Raw genomic sequence first — 20791 nt, forward strand, 5'->3', positions numbered from 1 at the left:
TATTCCAGAAGAAGAAAAGTAATTATATCTTAAAAAATTTGAATTATTATAAATTATTTTTTTATTTAAATTTTTGAATTAATTAAAGACTACTTTATTTTTAAGTTACATTATAACAAATATTTATTTTTCATAAATTCTAAATTTTGTTTAAATTAGTTATTAATTTAGATATAGATTGGAATATATATTAAAAATGTCTTATGTAACGGATTTGGATTTTGTAGTCGAAAGTTAAGGTAATATAATATAAGCATAATTAAAAATAATAAATTAAATGATAAAAGTTATTGTTATAATTGTAATTATTATATTATAATTATATAGAATAAATTATATTGAAAATTGTTTATTTCACTATTTACAACAGCTTTTGTATATACTATATTTATAAAAATAATTAATATTTGGATTTGTCCTAATTCCTACAATATATAAATATAAAATGAACAATTACTTGCCATTATAACATGATAAATTTATAGTTAGAATTTATATTTTTTCGCAAGATATAACTAATTTGTATTTATCAGTTTCATTATTAAAAATATAGCAAATTGAATGACATTAATACAATTAAGTCGAAGATAATGTATACTTCTCTTTGTAACAAGTTTTTTAATTTCTAATTAGAAATAAATATAAATAAAAAAATTATATTGTTTCGTAATACAGAAATATAAAATATATATAGTATTTAAAATTCTTTCACTAATGCATTTGTAAAACTGTGTAGTTTATTATTAGAAATGATTGTAACTAAATACTACATAAAACCATTAAATTCAAAAGATAGAACAAATAATCATGTTGTTTCTGTAAGAAATACTGAAGAACAAAATTGATAAATTTGTTTTATTAATTTTTATATTTTCATAAACTATAATATAATAGAAAAAATTAAGAAATAAAAGAGTTAAATATATCATGATTGTCTAGCCAACTAGAGGCAATCATTGACGTTATTTATGCAAGAATAATTATTTAAATTATGTGAATATTAAGTATGTACTTTATTACATGATTATTAAAAGATAAATTCGACAAATTATACGAGTTATATTTATATTTATTATTATTAAAATATTTGATTAGCTATTATCATATTTTATGAATACAGTAAACAATTAATAATAATTATCGATTTATTTATATTAAATCGATAATTTCAATTGTATTATTCGATATGCTAACATTTTTTCATATTTTTCATAGAAAATAAAATTAATTTAAAAATTTTATGTAATAAATTATGGTTACTTTAATTACATAGTAAAAAAATTATATTTATCTATATTTATCCATAGAATTCTAAGAAAGATTTTTTCTTATCATATGAAAATTATGTGAAAGCAACAAAGGAATGTCAAACTTTGATAGATATCTCAACTCAGAATGAGTTTGGTTATTGCAACCATTCAAATAGCTCAAGGATAGAAAATGTGGGAAAGTAATTTCTTTTAACAGTTCAACTACTGCAAGTATAAAAGCTAGTTCAATACAATTTTGAGCCCAACTCGTATAATTCTCCGCATTGAACGTTAATATAAAGTCCTTTCAATATGAAGCATTTTATAGTGTTTATTTATTTGGTAAGTAATATGGAATGATTTTATGACAACTTTTTTATTATTACTATAAAAAATATTGAATTAAAAATACATTATAAAGTTTTAAATAATAATTATTTGTTATTTATTCATCGCTATTAAATTAAAAATAGATCTTTAATAAAGTAATGAATATAATTTTTATAATTTTAATGTTTGTGAGTTTATTTATAACAAAAAGATTATGAAAATTTATGAATCTATTTCGTAATATAAAAATTCAATTAAATTTAATATATAATATAATTTTTAAAATAATGAAAGGATGGTGACATTTAACGTTCTTGAATTACGTAATTATTTTTAATTTCTTTTCATCCACATATAAAATTTTATTTTTCTATAAAATTTAGTTTTATAAATAATCCAATCACAGATTATGAAATTACATGAATTTCAGACTTTATGTTTGGTAAGCAGCTACAGCATTAATGTAAAAGATTCTATCGATCCTGTAACAAAAATTATAAATAAAAAGGCGGGAGTTATAAAAGGCACTGACATTATTTTCAGTACCAGAAAAAGTGCTATGAAAGATTTAAAGCAGTCTATAGGATTGAAAAATAAAGCATTTTTTGATAACATAAAAACAGCTGCTAAAGCCAAAATTGATTTTGTTAGTAACATAAAAACTTCCAAGTTGTCAATACTCAAAGATGTGGCTGCTGCAAAATATGCGAAGCTAGCAACAATCCAAGCCGCAAAGTCTGCTCTGGTCAATACTTATTTTAGTACAAAAAAAGCTCAATTGAATAAAATAATTGGAAAGATCTCAACAAAATCCAAGGATTTTTTAAAATATACACTGCCTATTAAGGGTGAATAGAATGTTAACATATTTTTTTGGTAAGAACTCATAATATGTACGGAAATTCATCAAATAATTCACTTCAATTAATAAATAAGAGTTTTTATATATAATAAGTATACAATGTTAGAACAAATTCTATATTTAAAAATGTTTTAAAAGTTTTATTTGTTTTTTGGCATTTGAATAAGCTTTATTTTATGCTTTTATTTAAATTTTATCGTAGATCCAATTTAAACAATTTTAAAACATTATAAAAATTCTAAATAATTTAAATATTCACTATTATTTACATCTAATTTAATAAAGTAATTGAACAATTATGTGAATTCTTTTTAAAATTTAAATATAATATTATATATTTTAAACCATTCTAAAATATTTCATAAATAAATATTTTTATATTGAATCAGATTATATTTGCATATTTATTAAATAATATTAATTCGATAAATCAATTTTTGTAAGGTATAAATAATTATATATATGTCTAATAAGTTACTGTTACGTGATTATTGTATATTTTATTATTTTATTAATTTAAATTTTAATTGTAAAATATCTATTATGTATTAAAATCACATATTAAAAAATAAATATCTAAAAAAGTTCTAATCTGATATCAAGAAATAGGTGTTAATAATGTATATGTATGTACTTCTGAGAAGGTATTATATTTCTAAATTTTACTTATATTTTGAAACATTATAGAATATTTATTTGTTCTTAATAGGTACGGTGACAAGCTTATTTAATGATGTATACAAAACACAAAACGAGTTATTAAAGAAGAGGGTAAACCTCTCATTGTTTCAAGATTTAGTGATCGCGAATAACGCTATTAATAAAATACGTTTTCCTAATTCTACCAATCAATTAAACAAATTTCATAGATACCTAAGTACTGAAAGCTCCATTGTTGACAAGATTTTTGTTCAGAAATTGCCTATATATATTAGCGAGAAAACCACAGATGAAACCGGGCAAAGGTGAGTTAAATAGCTCCTACAGGCGGCCTGCTGAGACTTATGAGCCTCTACTCTCTGACGTATACCTAAATTAAATATTGATTGTAAATTAAAGATTGATAAAATTACTTTTGAATTGTAAAATACTTTTTAAATCAATTTAGTTATTTGTTTTGTGCTTTGAGCTTTGAGTTACATTTTAAGAACATACATTTGGAGAGTGTAATACTTAACAATGTATAAATTTATATTTTGCATCTTATTAACTATAAATGATTCAAATTTTTTCTTCAGCACTAATTGTATTTCATAAAAAAATTTTTATTCGAAGAAATTTTTTTAACAAATAATTTATGTAAATTTGTAATTCAGTATCGTAACCTTTCTCAATTATAAATAATTAAAAAAAATATATGTATATATATGCCATTAGTTATGTATTTATAAACATTTAAATAAATTTAAATCAATGAGCAATTCAATTAAATTAATAATTTCAATTAGACTATTTTAAATTATTATAATATTTTCTCATTTATATAAGCAACGTGTTTTACATTTGCGTTTTTTTGTTTATATTATTCATGAAATCAATTTTTATTATAATCAAATATACCCGTAGGTATTATATCCTCTAACAATTAATTTACATTTAATACGGTAATCACCATAGGTAATTAAACTATTTAAGCATTAATATACGTTAATTTTCGTATAGTTTAATACCCGAACTAATTTTTTATTATAATTTTAATAAAATTATTTCATAATAATTTAATAAAAATATACTTTATCAAAGAGAACAAAGAAAACAAACATAATTTATAAACTCAGACTAAGCTCATTAATTATATTAATGACTAAAACATTTATTATATTTCTTGCAAGTGATGAGGAACAAAGGTTCACTTTCTCGTACGTGATTATGTCACATTTAGGGTAATATCTGTTAATTACTATTCCCTTCTTATTAACTGTAATGTCTGCATCAATCCATATTATTTTAATATTATTATTATTGTTGGTAAGGTACGGTTATATAAAAGAACATTTTTTTTTATACTTATAAGCATATTTTATACAAAATATTAAATAAATAAAAGGTGTACGTATTTATAATATAATATTGTTGAATATTATATATATTAAATATCATAAATATATAGTATATTTTACTATTATTAATATGTTAATACTGATAAACTATTAAACTTATATTAATATTAATAGTATATAAATAATTATGTTATAATTAATAGTATTTTACTTCATTATATATCTTTATTAGATTAATACTTAAAATATTATTCATTTTACTTTTTTTTACGATATATATCGAAATATTTATAACTTTAGATAATATTTATATATTAAATAAATAAAATAAATAACTATTAAATTAAATACAAAAATTACCTTTTTCTATCAATATTTATTAATGCATATTTATTTAAAAACAAGGGTAATTTGTTTCCTTAATAATGTGTACTATCAAAACAATATTTGACTTTATTTTATCATTTTCGGATTTAAATTCATGTAATTTAAATTATTAATTTATTCTAATAAATACTTGTCTATTATTTTACTTGTCTATTACTTGTCTATTATTTTCAGGAATATATGTTAAATTTGCTTCTAATGAATAGACTAAGTAATGTTCAAATATATATAAAAATAAGATCTAATAATTTATTATAATTGTGGTATGTGTTAATATATTGTTTTATAAGTAAAGTAATATATATTAATTAAACCTGCAGTTCCTTATTTCTCGTAAATGTTGTAATCTTCTAACATATTATTTAATGAAATTACAATTAAAAAAAATTAGATTACAAAGTTTATAAGAGCATTCAATCAAATGTCTTTGATGTTAAAATATTATTCAATAAAAATTCATTATCACTAAAACTAAGCACAAAATAAATTATCTTCAATTCTCCTAAAACATTAAATCTACTTTATCAAAATTAATATAATACTAACAAAATGATTTAATACTTAATGAATATCTTGTGATCGATAAGTTATCAAATTAACTGTTTTTCCAAATGATTATAATTTTAATGATATAATTTATTTTCTTTATATATATTGAAATTTTTTGTTTATAAATTAAATAAAAATTATGGTATAAATATTATACGTGTTTCTATTTATCATTAGTTCAATTCATAATATATATCATAGATTGAGTTATTTGAATTTTAAATTATTGTTTATTTATATTTATAATATTTGCGTGAATTATATAATTATTTATCACAATTATATACAACTGAACACGTGGGTAAAACTGTATGCTTTTTATTCATTTCTTGTAAGGCTTAAGTAGAATTCATCTGTGACGCATATTTTTTATATATTTAATTTTATAGAAGTCAAGAAATTTTTATTGTATTTTCAATTAATATTTAAAATTAATAAAAATATATATATATTATAAATTAAAATGATAAATGTTATAAGATAATTAACCATAATAAAATATATTTTATGGTAAAGAACTTAAAAATTGATTAGAATTTTTTTTTTTTAATTATAAACATTTAAAAACGAATCACAAGAAAAAAAAACAATATAGTAATTTAAGGTATATTTTTAACTTTTTATAAAAAATTTTTTCAAGATAGAGAATTTAATAATTACCAAATTCTTTAAAAAATACATGGAAGATTTTTGTGGAAAACATCAATTTTTAAACAAATGAATATATTTTACTGAAATATAATATTCAACTATGAAAAATACATTTCTAAATTTATAAGATGTGTATTATTATTAAAATATAATATATTTATACAATAAGCAATTTTAATTTAATTTTTTGAAAGTTAAAAATGAAAAATGGTGGAAATAGCTATCGCATACTTATTTTCTATAGCATTAGCTAATTCTTCGGGAAAAACCTTGACCCAAGGAGATGAATTTTTTTCCTCATTTGACAAAAGTATATACAAGTCGAAAAAAATGTATATATGCATTTTTGTATGAAGCCTGTTTCTATTAATATTATTTTAAAAATAACATCAATGTAGATAATATAGGCTATCTCAATAACCTTTAAGTCAATGTATAGTTATTTTGTGAGTATATAAGATGAATATTTTCGACATGCAATTACAGACGATTCAGCGATTACCAACATGTTAAACAAATTGGTAAGCTCAAATAGCCATTGACACCTAATTTTATTATTACTATTATTATAATTGCAACAATATCATAGTTGTCGACGTAATATATAATCAAATAAATAATATAATATATTTCATTCTATGGTATACAATTATATAATGATTATGTACTACGTGATGCATTTCTCATTATTATTAATAAATAAATTAAATTATCTATATTTTTAAATTTTATTTATAATAATATAAATGTTATAATAAATATTTTAGCCCATTATGTTTCATTTACCTCACTAGCTTATTAGATTTGACTAAGTGACTACATTGTCAAGTATAAACCAATCAAATAAATGAATAATTTTTATATTTTACTATTTTAGAATATTATACATATTTTAATATGCCTTAGGATTATATATATATATAATATGAAATTTATGGCATTAGAGAATAAAACTGTAATCCTATTATTGTAAATATTTCTAATTTAATTATTTTTAACTTATAGTTCTTAATCATATAATACATTTTATTTTTATACAATCAATTTATTATGTGACTAATAATTTTCCAGATACTTTTAATTCTGGCAATCATTGCCATTGTAATGGCAGAACATAGTGAATATAAGCGTGACCTATATGGTGATAGTCAAGGAGGCTATGGTGGTGGTCAAGGAGGATATGGTGGTGGTCAAGGAGGATATGGTGGTGGTCAAGGAGGATATGGTGGTGGGTGGTCAAGGAGGATAGGAGGATATGGTGGTGGTCAAGGAGGATATGGTAGTCACAATGGACAAAATGTCTTTGCTAACGGCGAAGGGCGAAGGGAATATGGTGGTGGACAAGGAGGATATACTGGTGGGCAGGGAGGATTTGGTAGTAGGCAAAGTAGTCGACATAGTGGACAAGGCGGATTTGGAGGTGGTCAAGGTGGATATGGTCATAGAGGTTATTAGATAATATATTTACAGGGAAATGAATATGTAAGAATCATCTTTGTTTGGAGAATTTATTATCTGTAACACTTTGATGTAGTATTCAAAAGGTAGATATTTAAGCTAATACTATCACACTTTCAATTTATTAAACTGTATTTATAACGTCTCCTTAAAATAATAAATACGATTTCTATTTAAAACGATCAGTTTTCTTCTTATTTAATCTTATTTCAATATTATATATATATATATATATATATATATAAATTTTCGAAGTATATGAGAATATAATAATAATTCAAAAAATTATTTTTTATTTTTATTTATTATCTTTATCATTATCAATTTGTTATGTTCAATATCTCGTTAAATATATTTAATATTAATATTTAGATTTTCATTTTCATTTACCATTTAGGTAAAATAAACGGAGAGACAATTGTTAATAATGATAGGTAAATATGGAAAATAAATTTTTATAATATCTAATTATAGAATCAATATTTTCTTTTAATAATAGCTTGCATAAATCGGTGAGTTTTTTATAACATTATACATCAATATAGATTTAGAAATATTTTAAGTCACTCTGTTTCTGAGTATAACATATATTATAAATAAATATATACAGCCTTAATAATCAAAATGTTAATAACTTATTGTGCAATTGTTTGTAAGTGAAGGTTACATGTATAAAACGTAAGTGTATATTTTAAGTTATTATTTCTGCTTTAAAAAATGTTATACCATATTCATTCACATAGTTTTTCCCGATTTTTATATCAAGTATTATTGAAATGCTTAAATTATTTCATATTTTTTTATTACCTTCATTTTAATGTTATTAGAAATATTTATTTTATCCTTTGAGCTAAAAGTGGAAATTTTACTGGCATTATTTTGTATTTTTTAAATATTTTTCTTATTAGAAATATTATTATTTTTTAATATAACTAATTGTTATCATAAACAATCTATAATAGTAATTAAAATTTTTATTAATTATTTTATACAATAATAACGTTCTTTTATTTTTAGATTCATTTATTAAACTATAATATATAAATATCTTTTTTATTATACATATTAAAACTTCTTGTTAAGTATCATTATTAAATAATGATACTTTATTATGAATTCAATGTACATTTATTAAAATAATAACTTTACTGTTAAGTATACTTCATTACAAATATAACCTCTTATTCTTAGAGAAATTCTCTATTTTTTCCAAATTCAATAGTTTTCCGAATTTCATAATAATGTTAGAATTTATTTTACAAGTATAATTTTAATAATTATTCTATGAGATCTATAATTTCAAATTTATTACTGTTTATTAAATGTCATAATCATAAAGAAATTATAAAAGAATAATTCTAATATTATTTATAATTTCAAAATATATTATATTTTATATGATTTATATAATTATATAAATTATAATTTTTTCTTCACATTAAGTGTTTTATAAGTAAAATATATTGTTATATAGTTGGGTAAGTTATAATGTTTTTGTAATGTAGTAAAAATTATAAGATTAAGTTTGACGTCAAATGTTTATAACGTCATTTTTAAGAATATCTTATTTATTTATGACTAGGATTTTCAAAAAATTAAACGTTAAAAAACTGTACCGATAATTTTTTAAATCAATTTTATATATATTTCAATTGTCGAATGTTCATAAATTTTTGTAATTCAAGGTAATCTTGTAATAATGTAATTTATATAAAAAATAGTTATTATAATAGTCAATAAATCAAATATATTAAAAAGTACATGAACATAAAATTGTTTTTCTTTATTTATTTGCAAATAATTGTATAAAATCGACAGTGCTATTATCTAATACGAAAAGAAAAATTTCATGGTCACTTGCTTTACACACATGCAGATGCATAACGCATGAAACACAAATAACTAAGATCAATATAAGAATGATTTTTTATTATTATCTTTCATTCGAAAAACAACGCGCCATTTATCGAGTTATTTATTCTACGAATTACATTTTTTATCAGCATTGAATTTTTGTATCATAATCAGAACAGTGAATAAAATTAACAATTAATCCTTAAATCTTTTGTTTATTTTAAGAAAATATTTTTTTAACTGTGAATTTAACAAAATAAGAAATATAAGATTAAACTATGATAGAATTTCTTATTTTCCTATGTTATCAAGTATTGTTTTGTTTATCTACGTGAAAAAATTAAGTGCATTTCATACTTCACGACATCATTAATTATTATATGACGCTACACATAACTTACATTGGAATATATAAAGTGTGTTCAATAGCTTACTTAGTGCAGAATTTTTGCACATGCTTAATAAGTCGCATACTTAACAATGTTAATGATCGGGAGACTGCATGCACTTAGTTTTGTCATCCTTATGTTTAATATTGCCAATGAAAGTTCATCTCAATTTTGGAGACAATTTAATGGATATCCGTATCCACAACGTCAAGGCCAGAATTTTAATCCAAATTATGAGTCAAATCATCGTGGGTTTCAACAGCAGAATGGATTTGAAAGTAATTTTCAGTTACCTCCTGGTGTTTCGATGTCGCAAGCAGAATGGGTTTGCAAAAATCCGAAGACTGGTGATATGGTGAGTCGAACGATATATTTGAATAATGGATCATTGTTTACCTTATTTATATAATATTAGAATGCTAGATATAAAAAACTTTATTGTTTAGAAATGCTATAATTCAAATATGTCAGTAGATTATTAAAAGATGTAGAGGTAAAATATCATGAAGAAAATCTCAATTGAATACGTGATTTTTTTATATTTATATTTAGAATAATTAATAATGTGAAATGTTAAAAAAAAGCGAACAAAGTTTTGATTAAAAATTATTTTTATTTTATTGGAATATTTATTTACATTAGGATGATATTTTATAACTGTTATAAAATTATATATACGAAAATTATAATAGCTAACAATATCCACAGAAAATAAACATTATAAAAAAATTCTTCGAATTACTTGAAGTCCTTAAATAATTTTTCCAATTAAATGAATATAGTATTAATAGGTTAATAACTATTATGTAATTAATTAATTTATTAATGATATTTAAAGGGAATGCTTAATGTTTAACTATTTTCTCTATTAATAAAAATATTGATTAGTATGTCAATTATTATTAGTTTTGAAGATTTGAACATGATAAAATCAATATTAGTATAATATTAATATTATAAAAAAATTTATAAACAGCAGCGCGCGCACGCACACATACACACACAAACAAACAAATACATATGCGTGCGTGTGCACGCACACATATGTTACATAGATTATCACTTAAATTGTAGATAATTTAATGATCTTCATTTTCAAAACTTTAAAAATATTAAAAAATATTGTCAAATTATATTTTTAAATTTTGTAAATTTCTATATTTTGTTCATATTTATAAATTTAAATAATGCATTAATACTTATAAAAATGTATACATGTACTGTAATGAAAATATATTTTATAAATTTTTAAAATAATTATAATTGTCAACAACTTATTAATAGTACTTATTCAATTGTATTTAAATTTTGGTATGTCAACTTTATTTATAAATATTTTCCAGATGATTGTTGCTTCGGAAGAAAGTTCAACACCGAACATCGGAAATAATGCTCAAAATCAGTGGTACTTGACTAATTTTTCTACAGTACAGCCTTCAACAAGTAGTCAAGTATCTTTGAACCCTCAAAATAAGACGAATTTTCTGCAGACTGAAGAATCCATTCCTAATCCAGATGGTAATTTTAAAATTTATACACTTTTTTCTAATTTTATAAAAATCTTATTAATGTGCAACAATATTTTATTATTATTTTAGAATCATACGATACCAACGGCGAAGGAATTATCGATATCAGATTGGGTGATAAGAAAGCATTAAATAATGAAACTAAACAAAATTAGTAACATTAAAAGTTACATATTAAAACATAATATTTATTAATATTAATTAATACATTAACAATTAATAATAATAGTTTAAAAAATATTATTTTTATAAAACTTAAATTTATGTATATTCAATATTAATAATTATATAATTTTTTTAATTTACAACAATTGAATTTAATATTTAAAATATGCATTTTATAAAAAAAATTATAACAATGTAATTTTAAATTATTGTCTAATCTAAATGTTTATCAGATGTATCAATTTATCTTATATATTTCTTTGAATTTTGAATTTGAGTTTTGAATTATGTAAAGTGTATTCCTGTAATGTATTGTGAACAGTGTTTAAGTGTACTAGTGCTGTCTATTGGTTTTTTGTGGTTATCTAAGTACGATAATAACAAATAATATAGATAATACTGGCTATAGTCTATTGTTTTGTAAAGAAGAGGTAATTCAGAGTTACATACGATGTTTTGTCATTAGGATTTTTGATCTACGAGATGAATTAAGTTTTTTTCATATTATTTAAGTATTAAGTAGCTAAAAGAGAATTCTGATGATGAATGGTTCATTTATTGTGGTCGCTTAATACTTACATAAATTTGAAATGTATTTATATAAAGAATACAGATCAAATATTATAAATATGAAGTAAAATTGGAAAATATTAAATAATGAATATAAAAAAGGTTTTCTTAATATAATTTCAAACCTGTAATTAATATAATCTGTATAATGTATATCAATATTAATTCAAAATAGATAGCATTTGACCGTCACTTTCAAATTATGAATATCGTATAAAATTACTATAAATTAATCTCAATTCCGAAAGTTTCGAATGAAAGAAATAAGTCGAACAAGTTGATACGCATTTTATAATTTTATTTTTATACATATATAACTTGCCTTTATATAACATATTATATATATTAAAATAATTATAATTGAAATGTTACTTAAATAAAAAATGTATAGATTACCTCATTTTGCATTATATGTTTAAATATTATTAATTATAAGAATTTTATAATTACAATTAAATTTAGTATATTTATAATAAAATATTTAGTAATTTTATAACTGAACTATTATCATTTTATTTGAATTGAATAAAATAAAAATCAATAAATATAACTTAATTCTGTATTGCTTTAAAAATTTTAGTACAAAAACATTAATTCTAAATTTATAAATTAAATTTTTGACAATTTAATCAGATAATGTAATAATTTAATAATTTAACTTTCATATATATATTTATTATTAAATATCAAGCAATATAATGACATATGAGGAACATCAGTATGATATATTCAAATTAATAAAAATAAAATATAATTTAATACTATAAATTATGAAAAACATTTAAATTAAAAAGAAAACGTATTTTATATGAAATATAAAAATTTAAAATATAAAAATTTATAGGTTTTTTACAATAGAAAAACATATATTAAAGTTCCGTAAAAAAATCGACATTAAACAATTACATTAAATTATATGTAAAAATTCGTGTTAAAATAATTGTTTGAAAATTTTCAGATTCTTTGAAGCCATTAATATTTTTTAGATATGTATGATTTTATGAAGACATGATTTTATAATGCGAATCACTACCGACCGTCCTACCTATATATTTATTTTTCTTGTTTTGTTATGAATTAAGTTTAATTAAAATTTTAGTTTTCTTAAATATTATTAATAAAGCTTTGATCAATTAGTTTACAAAGACAAATTCATAAATTTAATCAAAAATAACATTTTGCAATTAAAATTCTTTACAAGTAAAATAGATTATTTTTTATGGCTAAGAATTTAGTAACTTTATGAAAGTAATCAATTTGATACAAATTTATTTATAAATAATTAAATAATAATCAAGTAAAAATTCAATTTAATGAATACAATAATTTTCAAAATACTCATAATTTACAAAACTGATTTAAAATCAGTATTAATCTTGCTATAAACTGCTGTATGTTACTTAATTTTTTTCTAACATTTCAATAAATAATAAAATATAAATAATGATGCATTAACACGAAGCTAATTAAATATGAATGAAGAAATATACATTATTTACTATTTTATGTTATAAATAATTGTTTTTTTTTATAATGCAAATCATCGGTAACAGCATCTAAGTATGATAGAATTTCTAAATTTTTCTATATATTCTATAAGTAATTGAGGATTATAAACAATAAATATTATAGCAATAATAAGATATATTTTGTTCATAAAAAGTACTGTTTCCTAAAGAGGTAAACAATTAAAAATTATCTATTAGATTAAAGGGTATTATAAAATTAAGAAAATTTTTAAATATGCGAATAGAAAAGTTTGAATCGTGTCTTTACAAATATAGAAACATTATTTTATTACATTACGTAACTAGTCGAATACAATTAGTTGCAGGCATTATTTAATGCAAATGTAATACAATTTTTTCAATGTCAATAATAATAAGTGTTTACGAAAAAGCAAGTAGTGCGGTAAACAGTACTGTAAAAAAGTACATTGAATAACTTTCAAACGTGATTCAAAAGATGATATATGATTAGCTAGAATGCTATATTTGTACATATTTTTACAAAATTTGCTGTAGATTTAAGAATGTGACACATTTATGCATATACAATCAATTTAATCTTTGGCATAATTTTTATATAATAATATATATTATAATGTAATAAGATTTTCAGCTATTATTTATTGGATTAAATAATAAAATTGCAGACTAATGTTGCTCAAACGTATATACAGTTATATATATTTCTACGATTTTTATATATTAATACGCTGTGCATTCAAAAAGAATAAATATATAGATGTCTGTAATGGACAGTACACACATTTATGTTGAGTGAAAATATTAAAACCTGAGTTGGACCTATGAACGAGATCAATCAATTTTAACCTTTTATCATATATATAACAATATTTTCTTGTATTTCAAAGTTTTACTACCATCAAAAAATATGTAAATCCTAGTTATCAAGATAATATTTGGATGAAATCATCAATGTGGTAATGTCATTCATCAATTCACATCAATATTTTTTTTATCATAGAATATTATTGGAACGCAATATTTTTCAGTAAACCATAATGTTAAGGTAATAAACTGGAATCATTGTTATTCAATGGGATAAATAACTCACTGAAATATGCATACAGGAATGTCATTCAACACGCCTTACATCGTACCATCTATATATTTTTCTTCGTATTTATTCTTAATCACATTATTTTTTGTATTAAAAATTTTTTAAAAGATAATATCATATTTTATTCTTTCAAACTAGGAATAAGATGTTTTAAAAAAATTTTGTTCACTATAAGAAGAAGAAGATTTTGTTTTTAATAAAAAGAATATAATATTTGATTATTGATAAGTAATATTTAATATTTATTTCTTTTTATACCATATCCGCCTATAATAAAATTTATAAAACTAGTGAGCATAACTTTTTATTTTTCAAGTATATATTTTTAAATATATCTAAGTTTTTGCCTTTACCAATATATTTTGAATATTTTCGATTCTATCAGAAAAATGTTGAGTCCAATATCTACGTTAATATCAAACTTTTAATAAAAACAAAGTAATAAAATTAAAATTAATCTTTAAAAGTATATTTCATTCATTTTACATTTACAATTAATTATATTTCCGTTTAAATCTTTTACAGATCATGCAAAAAGTGTAATAATGTATTTATAATGATATATAAAGTTTACTAACCAAACAAGAGAATTGTTTTCAAATATTAAGAAACTAAAAGCAGTTTTTATAATTATTGATTTCATCTGTGGAATAGATTATACATTATTTTATTACGATAGAAATAAAAATATTCGTTTTATTTTACTTGAATTTTTACTAAAAAAATATTTTATTCATTTAATTATTTAAATGTATAATTATTGAGAGATTAATCAGATATCTAGTTAGAATGAATGCATTACTAAATGATTTACACATTATATATTGTCATATTAATATAAAATTTGAACTGTAAATTAATCGTCTTTATATTCATATCTTTGAATTTTTTCTATGAAGTTATATAAATGTGAATATATTATCACGATACATAAAACTCATATTTATGATGATTCAAAGTTATTTTTTTAATGTTACCAATGATTTAGATGTTTAATAATTTTGAGTTATATATACAGTTTTGAAGATAGATTCATTCCGTTCTGATACCTAGCAAGATGTAACGGAAGATTCATTGAACAAAGCATTCAATTGTAAATGTGGACTTAATTCAAAGGATTCATCAATGCTATCATTTTTTTACTTTTACACACTATTTTAAAGATTGTATATATATTGCTCTTCTGTTTTGGTTTATTAATTGTAGAAGCTGTATAATTTATTCCTTTAATAATCAAATTCAATTAATCCTCTACTAATTAAAGACGTTCAACCCTAGAACCCTACAACATCCAATGTTTGAATTTCAAGATTTTTCAACTGATATAATTTCTATAACTATATATATTATTTGATCAGATTCATAGTGATGAAAAGATGTTTTAATAATTAAAAAACTAAAGATTCATCAAATATAATTTTACTATTATTATAGTATCTTTGATCAATATTAAAGTTATTAAATATTCTGTTCATTATTTTACTACTCATAATTAAAAAAAATAACTATATATAAATAAAATTATGAATATTGTTTCATAAATGATCAAATATATTAATTAGTATTTTTACTGAAAAACAGTTGAATTAATACCTTTAAATTTTAGTTTAATAATTGTTAAAATAAATTATATTAATAATCTGCTTTGAATATAATTTATATAAATTAATTTCTTCAAATGATGAATTATACAATATTTTTAATGATTCATTTAAAATTTTTGTTTACTCTTGTACATTTTAAAGATTCTAACCTCTAAGTTGTTTTTAACATTTTGGTATAAATTGTTTTAGCTTTATATTGGATAAAATTTTCAAAATAATAACAAAATAAATAATTATTCATTTTAAAATTTTTTTTATCTTCCAATGTAAACATAAATTCAATAATTATATGTTAGATTACTATAAGAAAACTAACTGATTTTAACACAATTTTATTAAAAAAAAAACGAAAGGTAGGAAGGTATTACATAAATTTTTAAGATAATAATTATCATATGAAAAAAAAAAAATATATATATATAAATTTACAAAAATAAATAAAAACATTCAAAATATACCCAATCAATGGTTTTAGTGCTATTATGATTTATTACTTAGTAAATTTATACATAAAGACATTTATATAATATTGATTCGTGATATATATTTGGATAATATTATGATTAATGATATCTAATAAAATACTGTCAATTACACCTTACGCTGATTACAGATTAATACTATGATTTTAAAAATTGACTAAACAGGTCTTGTCTTTGTATAATTTAGTAGTGGGAAATAGTAAATACATAAGCTATATTTCATCTTATTGTTTTTTTTTGTATTAACACATGTATTACTTAGTTTACTAAATTGGAAACTGTAATACATATATATCATATTGAATATGCACATTTAGAGTGAATATTATTGTTCTGACAATTATGAAAAGCAACATGCAATTCGAAGTTGAATTTCTTTTATTTTGCTTATGTATTTATCTTTTTTATTGATATTATTATAATTGTTGTATGAAAAAAAAGATCGTTGACCATAATTTATATAAAAAAATTGGTTTTTAAAACAAATTTGAATGGAAATTTAAATTGATAGTAATCATAAAAATTCTTTTCACTTATGAAATTTAGAAAAATTAATCAATATAAAATTCTTATACAAATCAGATATTATTGTATTAAATTTAAGGAAGAATGTATAAAATATAAAATAATGTGTTATGTATATTAAGTACAAGAAAATGTTATTGTTTTGTATTTCCATAGCATAGATCATTGTATTTGCGTTTACTAATCATTAATACATAATATAAAACATGCTTTAAATCAATTTTGATAATATAACAATAAATTTATTGTCATTGAATGTTTTTTATAGAACGTAAATTAATAATTGATAATATACATATTTAAGTATGAAATCAAATTAAAAATATTATTAAATTTTTATTAGTGTATTTTAATAATTAATAAAACTCATTCGATTGTTTCAACTAAAACCGATAATATATTTTACTTATTAATTATACCATAAATATAGATATTTGAATATTAAATATATAATAATATATAATAATTGTAAAATGACGGTGTAAAAGCTGGAAATTTAAGCGAAGACTGGGTACACATAATATAGTTTGTACGATTATGAATTTACAATTTTTATGGAGATTTAAATGATCGACAAACTTTCTCTATTAAAACGGAACTAAACGAAATACAAGTTAAACAAACAATATAAATTCAATTAACAATTCAGATAATTTCATTTTACAATAAAGCTCTTGCATAGAAAGCTTATAAGCTTATAGCTTCATTTACAGCAATTGTAAATTAAATAATATATTAATAGTATAATGTCACATAAATAAAAGAAATGTATTTATTTTATTATAAAAAAATGTTGTATTGTATAATTTTTTTAATCTACTCTACTTTAATCTACTAACTTAAAGTTATGCAATATGATAATGGAAAGACATTTAAATATTGTAACGTACTTTTTGTGATTTTTATCATGGTATTCATCAAGTCTAATTTGTGAACTGATTTTTGTTACACGTTTCATTATTACAACCATAATTCATACTATTAAGCGTTTTAATTTTTAATCTATGTTGTTTTTTTTTATTATAGAAAAACTATATAAACACCAACACATATATAATCAGCGATATATATAGTCTTTAGAATCTTTCTATTCGTTCAAGATTACATATAATTCAAAAATAATATTGTGGATTTATTAAATCATTGTATATAAAAAATTGATTAGTTATATTGTTTTTAATTATAATTAATAGTATTTCATATTTTCAATTTTTTCATTTTTTCAATATTTTCAATTTTTTCATTTTTTCAATATTTTCAATTTTCAGTATCAGAGATTTTTCTTATACTGTTATTAGTTTCTGTAGAATACATATAGCCGTAATATGTTTCTTCCCTCGGGTAATGGTTACAAGCCTTTATAAAAGAAAATCAGTTAGACAAATTATCTGTGTAATTATTGTATTACTAAAAAAAAATATTACACAAATTCTAATTATTATAGTGCAATTTAGTTTTGGCTAATTAATATAGAATACAACTTAATTGTAAACTTACTAAAAAGCATTTTTAAATCGTTAAAACATATTATTATTTATTGCATATAATTTTTTAATTTTAGATAAAATCTGATGTTAGCTTATCGAATGATGAATCTATAACATTTAAAATAAACTTAAACATTTCTAGATAACATTTTCAAAATAGGTAAAATGTATTTAGAGAATATGAGTTTATGCATCAATTGACAATTTATAAAACCAATTGACAAAATTCTTTTTTCATATAATGGTGTTATGATATATTGTTAGTATATCGCATAAACTATCGATAAATATAACTCTTAATAAATATCGTAATATCTATAATAGTCATTGAAATCTATATATGTACATACATGTACATACATGTACCTACATGTACATACATATATATGTATATATATCTAGATTCAATTTATTAAACTAATACATTATCAATAATTAATAAACAATACAATGGTTTAAAAACAGAAACAATGCAAATTTTTTTAATTTAACTAGTTAAGAAAAATGACATATAATATATTCTATTACATTGAAAACAATATGTATTTTAAATATTACATTTGTTCATTTAACAATAGGAAAAATTCCAAGTGTAATAAAATATATGACATTTATAATTTTACTTTTGAATTATTTTTAAATTTTAATAGAAAAATGTTTATTTTGTATGAAATGGAATGCAATTGCTAAATTTTATTTATTTTATAAATTATTATACGATGAAGTAAAAATAAAAGTGATTTAATATTTTATTTGAATTTATACAATTATAGCTACTCAAACTTAAAATCTAAATTAAATACCTTTTTAAATAATATATTAAAAATTCAATGTAAGACGTTATAATGTGTCTTATTTGATGCACAGAACAAATAAAAAGAACAATAAAAGAATTAGGCAATAGATAAACCCCTTTCTTTCTTTGATCTTATATGTTTGAAGGAAATATATATTATAATACAAATGGGTGTTAACTTATAATTCCCTTATCCTTGTTTTATTGTACATTTATATAAAGAAATGAACATGGAATTAAAAAAAATTTTTTTAAATATGATTGAAATTAAAAATATATTTTTAATATTTTAATGTAAATTTACAATTTATAAAATTTGCAATTAAAGTGTTGTAAATTTGTAAAAATATTTTGTAATTCAAGTTAATATTAATATTAATAACTTTATTATAAGCACAATATTGTTTTAAAATGTTATTAAAATTTGAAATAGATACAGTAATAGAATTTAGAACTAAATATTAGATTAAAATTTTGTATGTACATTTATCTATATTAATTTCAACATTATTCTATTATAATTATTAATCTCTTTTAATATTTTTATATGATGTAAAGAAAGTACTTTCTTTAAGATTTCGTCAGTGACCTCAAGGTTCATTATTCCATAATCATTTTAGGACAATCAATAGCATAGGTTCCAATAATGATATTTCTTTGCAGAGTTCTATAATATTTATCGTGTTGTCTAAGTCGATATTAAAAAGAAAAAATACGAGTAGGTATGGCGGCTTTCGTTTCGTCACTTAATAAAATTTAAATTTTAAAATTATAAATGAAGCCTCTAAAAATTTCTTTACAATTTTTTGTTAAAATAAAAATCCCATTATTAATTTCACTACAAATTACTACAATAATGGTATTAATATAATCGATGTATTAATTATTATAATTCTCTTATAATATTTTGTCATTGATTTTGTCATTGTATTATAAGTGTAACTTACATTTTAGTACGTTAACTTAAAATAAACTATTAGAGCTTTTAATTTAATGATATGATACATATTAATGATACATTTTAATGGTGATATTGTTGAAGATCATGTTATTCACATTTAGTACAAACATAAATTATATTAAATAATATATTAAAATTATAATCGAATGTATTGGGAAATTCAATATTCTATATAATTTTTATTTATTTGCGAATCGTTGTAAACTTTATAATTTCGATTCTATTTAAAAGTTTTCTTATTTTGATATTATGTTATTACAGATTATAATTATTTATAGAATTAAGTTACAAAATACTAAAAATCATTATATTATTTAAAAAGTAACATAAATATACGAAATCAAACTGATTGATTA

The 20791-nt window shown here is 20.1% G+C and overlaps 2 protein-coding genes across 3 annotated transcripts; both read left to right on the top strand.

Annotated features, from left to right (window-relative positions):
- Nucleotides 1-6473: 6473 nt before the first annotated feature.
- On the top strand, nucleotides 6474-7629 carry LOC105366684 (glycine-rich RNA-binding protein 2-like). Of its 2 annotated transcripts, none has more exons than XM_011505205.1 (3): nucleotides 6474-6550; nucleotides 7101-7224; nucleotides 7279-7629. In XM_011505205.1, the coding sequence occupies exons 1-3, from the start codon at nucleotides 6536-6538 to the stop codon at nucleotides 7482-7484; spliced, it is 345 nt and encodes a 114-aa protein (XP_011503507.1). In that variant the 5' UTR covers nucleotides 6474-6535; the 3' UTR covers nucleotides 7485-7629. The 2 variants fall into 2 exon arrangements, with proteins under 2 accessions (XP_011503507.1, XP_011503508.1); XM_011505206.1 differs by having other exon boundaries at nucleotides 7101-7203.
- A 2083-nt stretch (nucleotides 7630-9712) lies between these two features.
- On the top strand, nucleotides 9713-11434 carry LOC105366685 (uncharacterized). The gene is made up of 3 exons (XM_011505207.1): nucleotides 9713-10085; nucleotides 11074-11248; nucleotides 11329-11434. The coding sequence occupies exons 1-3, from the start codon at nucleotides 9822-9824 to the stop codon at nucleotides 11412-11414; spliced, it is 525 nt and encodes a 174-aa protein (XP_011503509.1). The 5' UTR covers nucleotides 9713-9821; the 3' UTR covers nucleotides 11415-11434.
- The last annotated feature ends 9357 nt before the right edge of the window (nucleotides 11435-20791 follow it).

This window comes from Ceratosolen solmsi, unplaced genomic scaffold (genome assembly GCF_000503995.2).
Source record: "Ceratosolen solmsi marchali unplaced genomic scaffold, CerSol_1.0 scaffold93, whole genome shotgun sequence".
Classification (NCBI taxonomy): domain Eukaryota; kingdom Metazoa; phylum Arthropoda; class Insecta; order Hymenoptera; family Agaonidae; genus Ceratosolen; species Ceratosolen solmsi.

Coding starts and splice junctions, on each gene's coding strand:
- LOC105366684 (XM_011505205.1), top strand. Junction 7,225..7,278: donor AGGATATGGTGGTGGTCAAG/GAGGATATGGTG, acceptor CAAGGAGGATAG/GAGGATATGGTGGTGGTCAA.
- LOC105366685 (XM_011505207.1), top strand. CDS start 9,822: ATGTTAATGATCGGGAGACTGCATGCACTTAGTTTTGTCATCCTTATG. Junction 10,086..11,073: donor ATCCGAAGACTGGTGATATG/GTGAGTCGAACG, acceptor AATATTTTCCAG/ATGATTGTTGCTTCGGAAGA. Junction 11,249..11,328: donor ATCCATTCCTAATCCAGATG/GTAATTTTAAAA, acceptor TTATTATTTTAG/AATCATACGATACCAACGGC.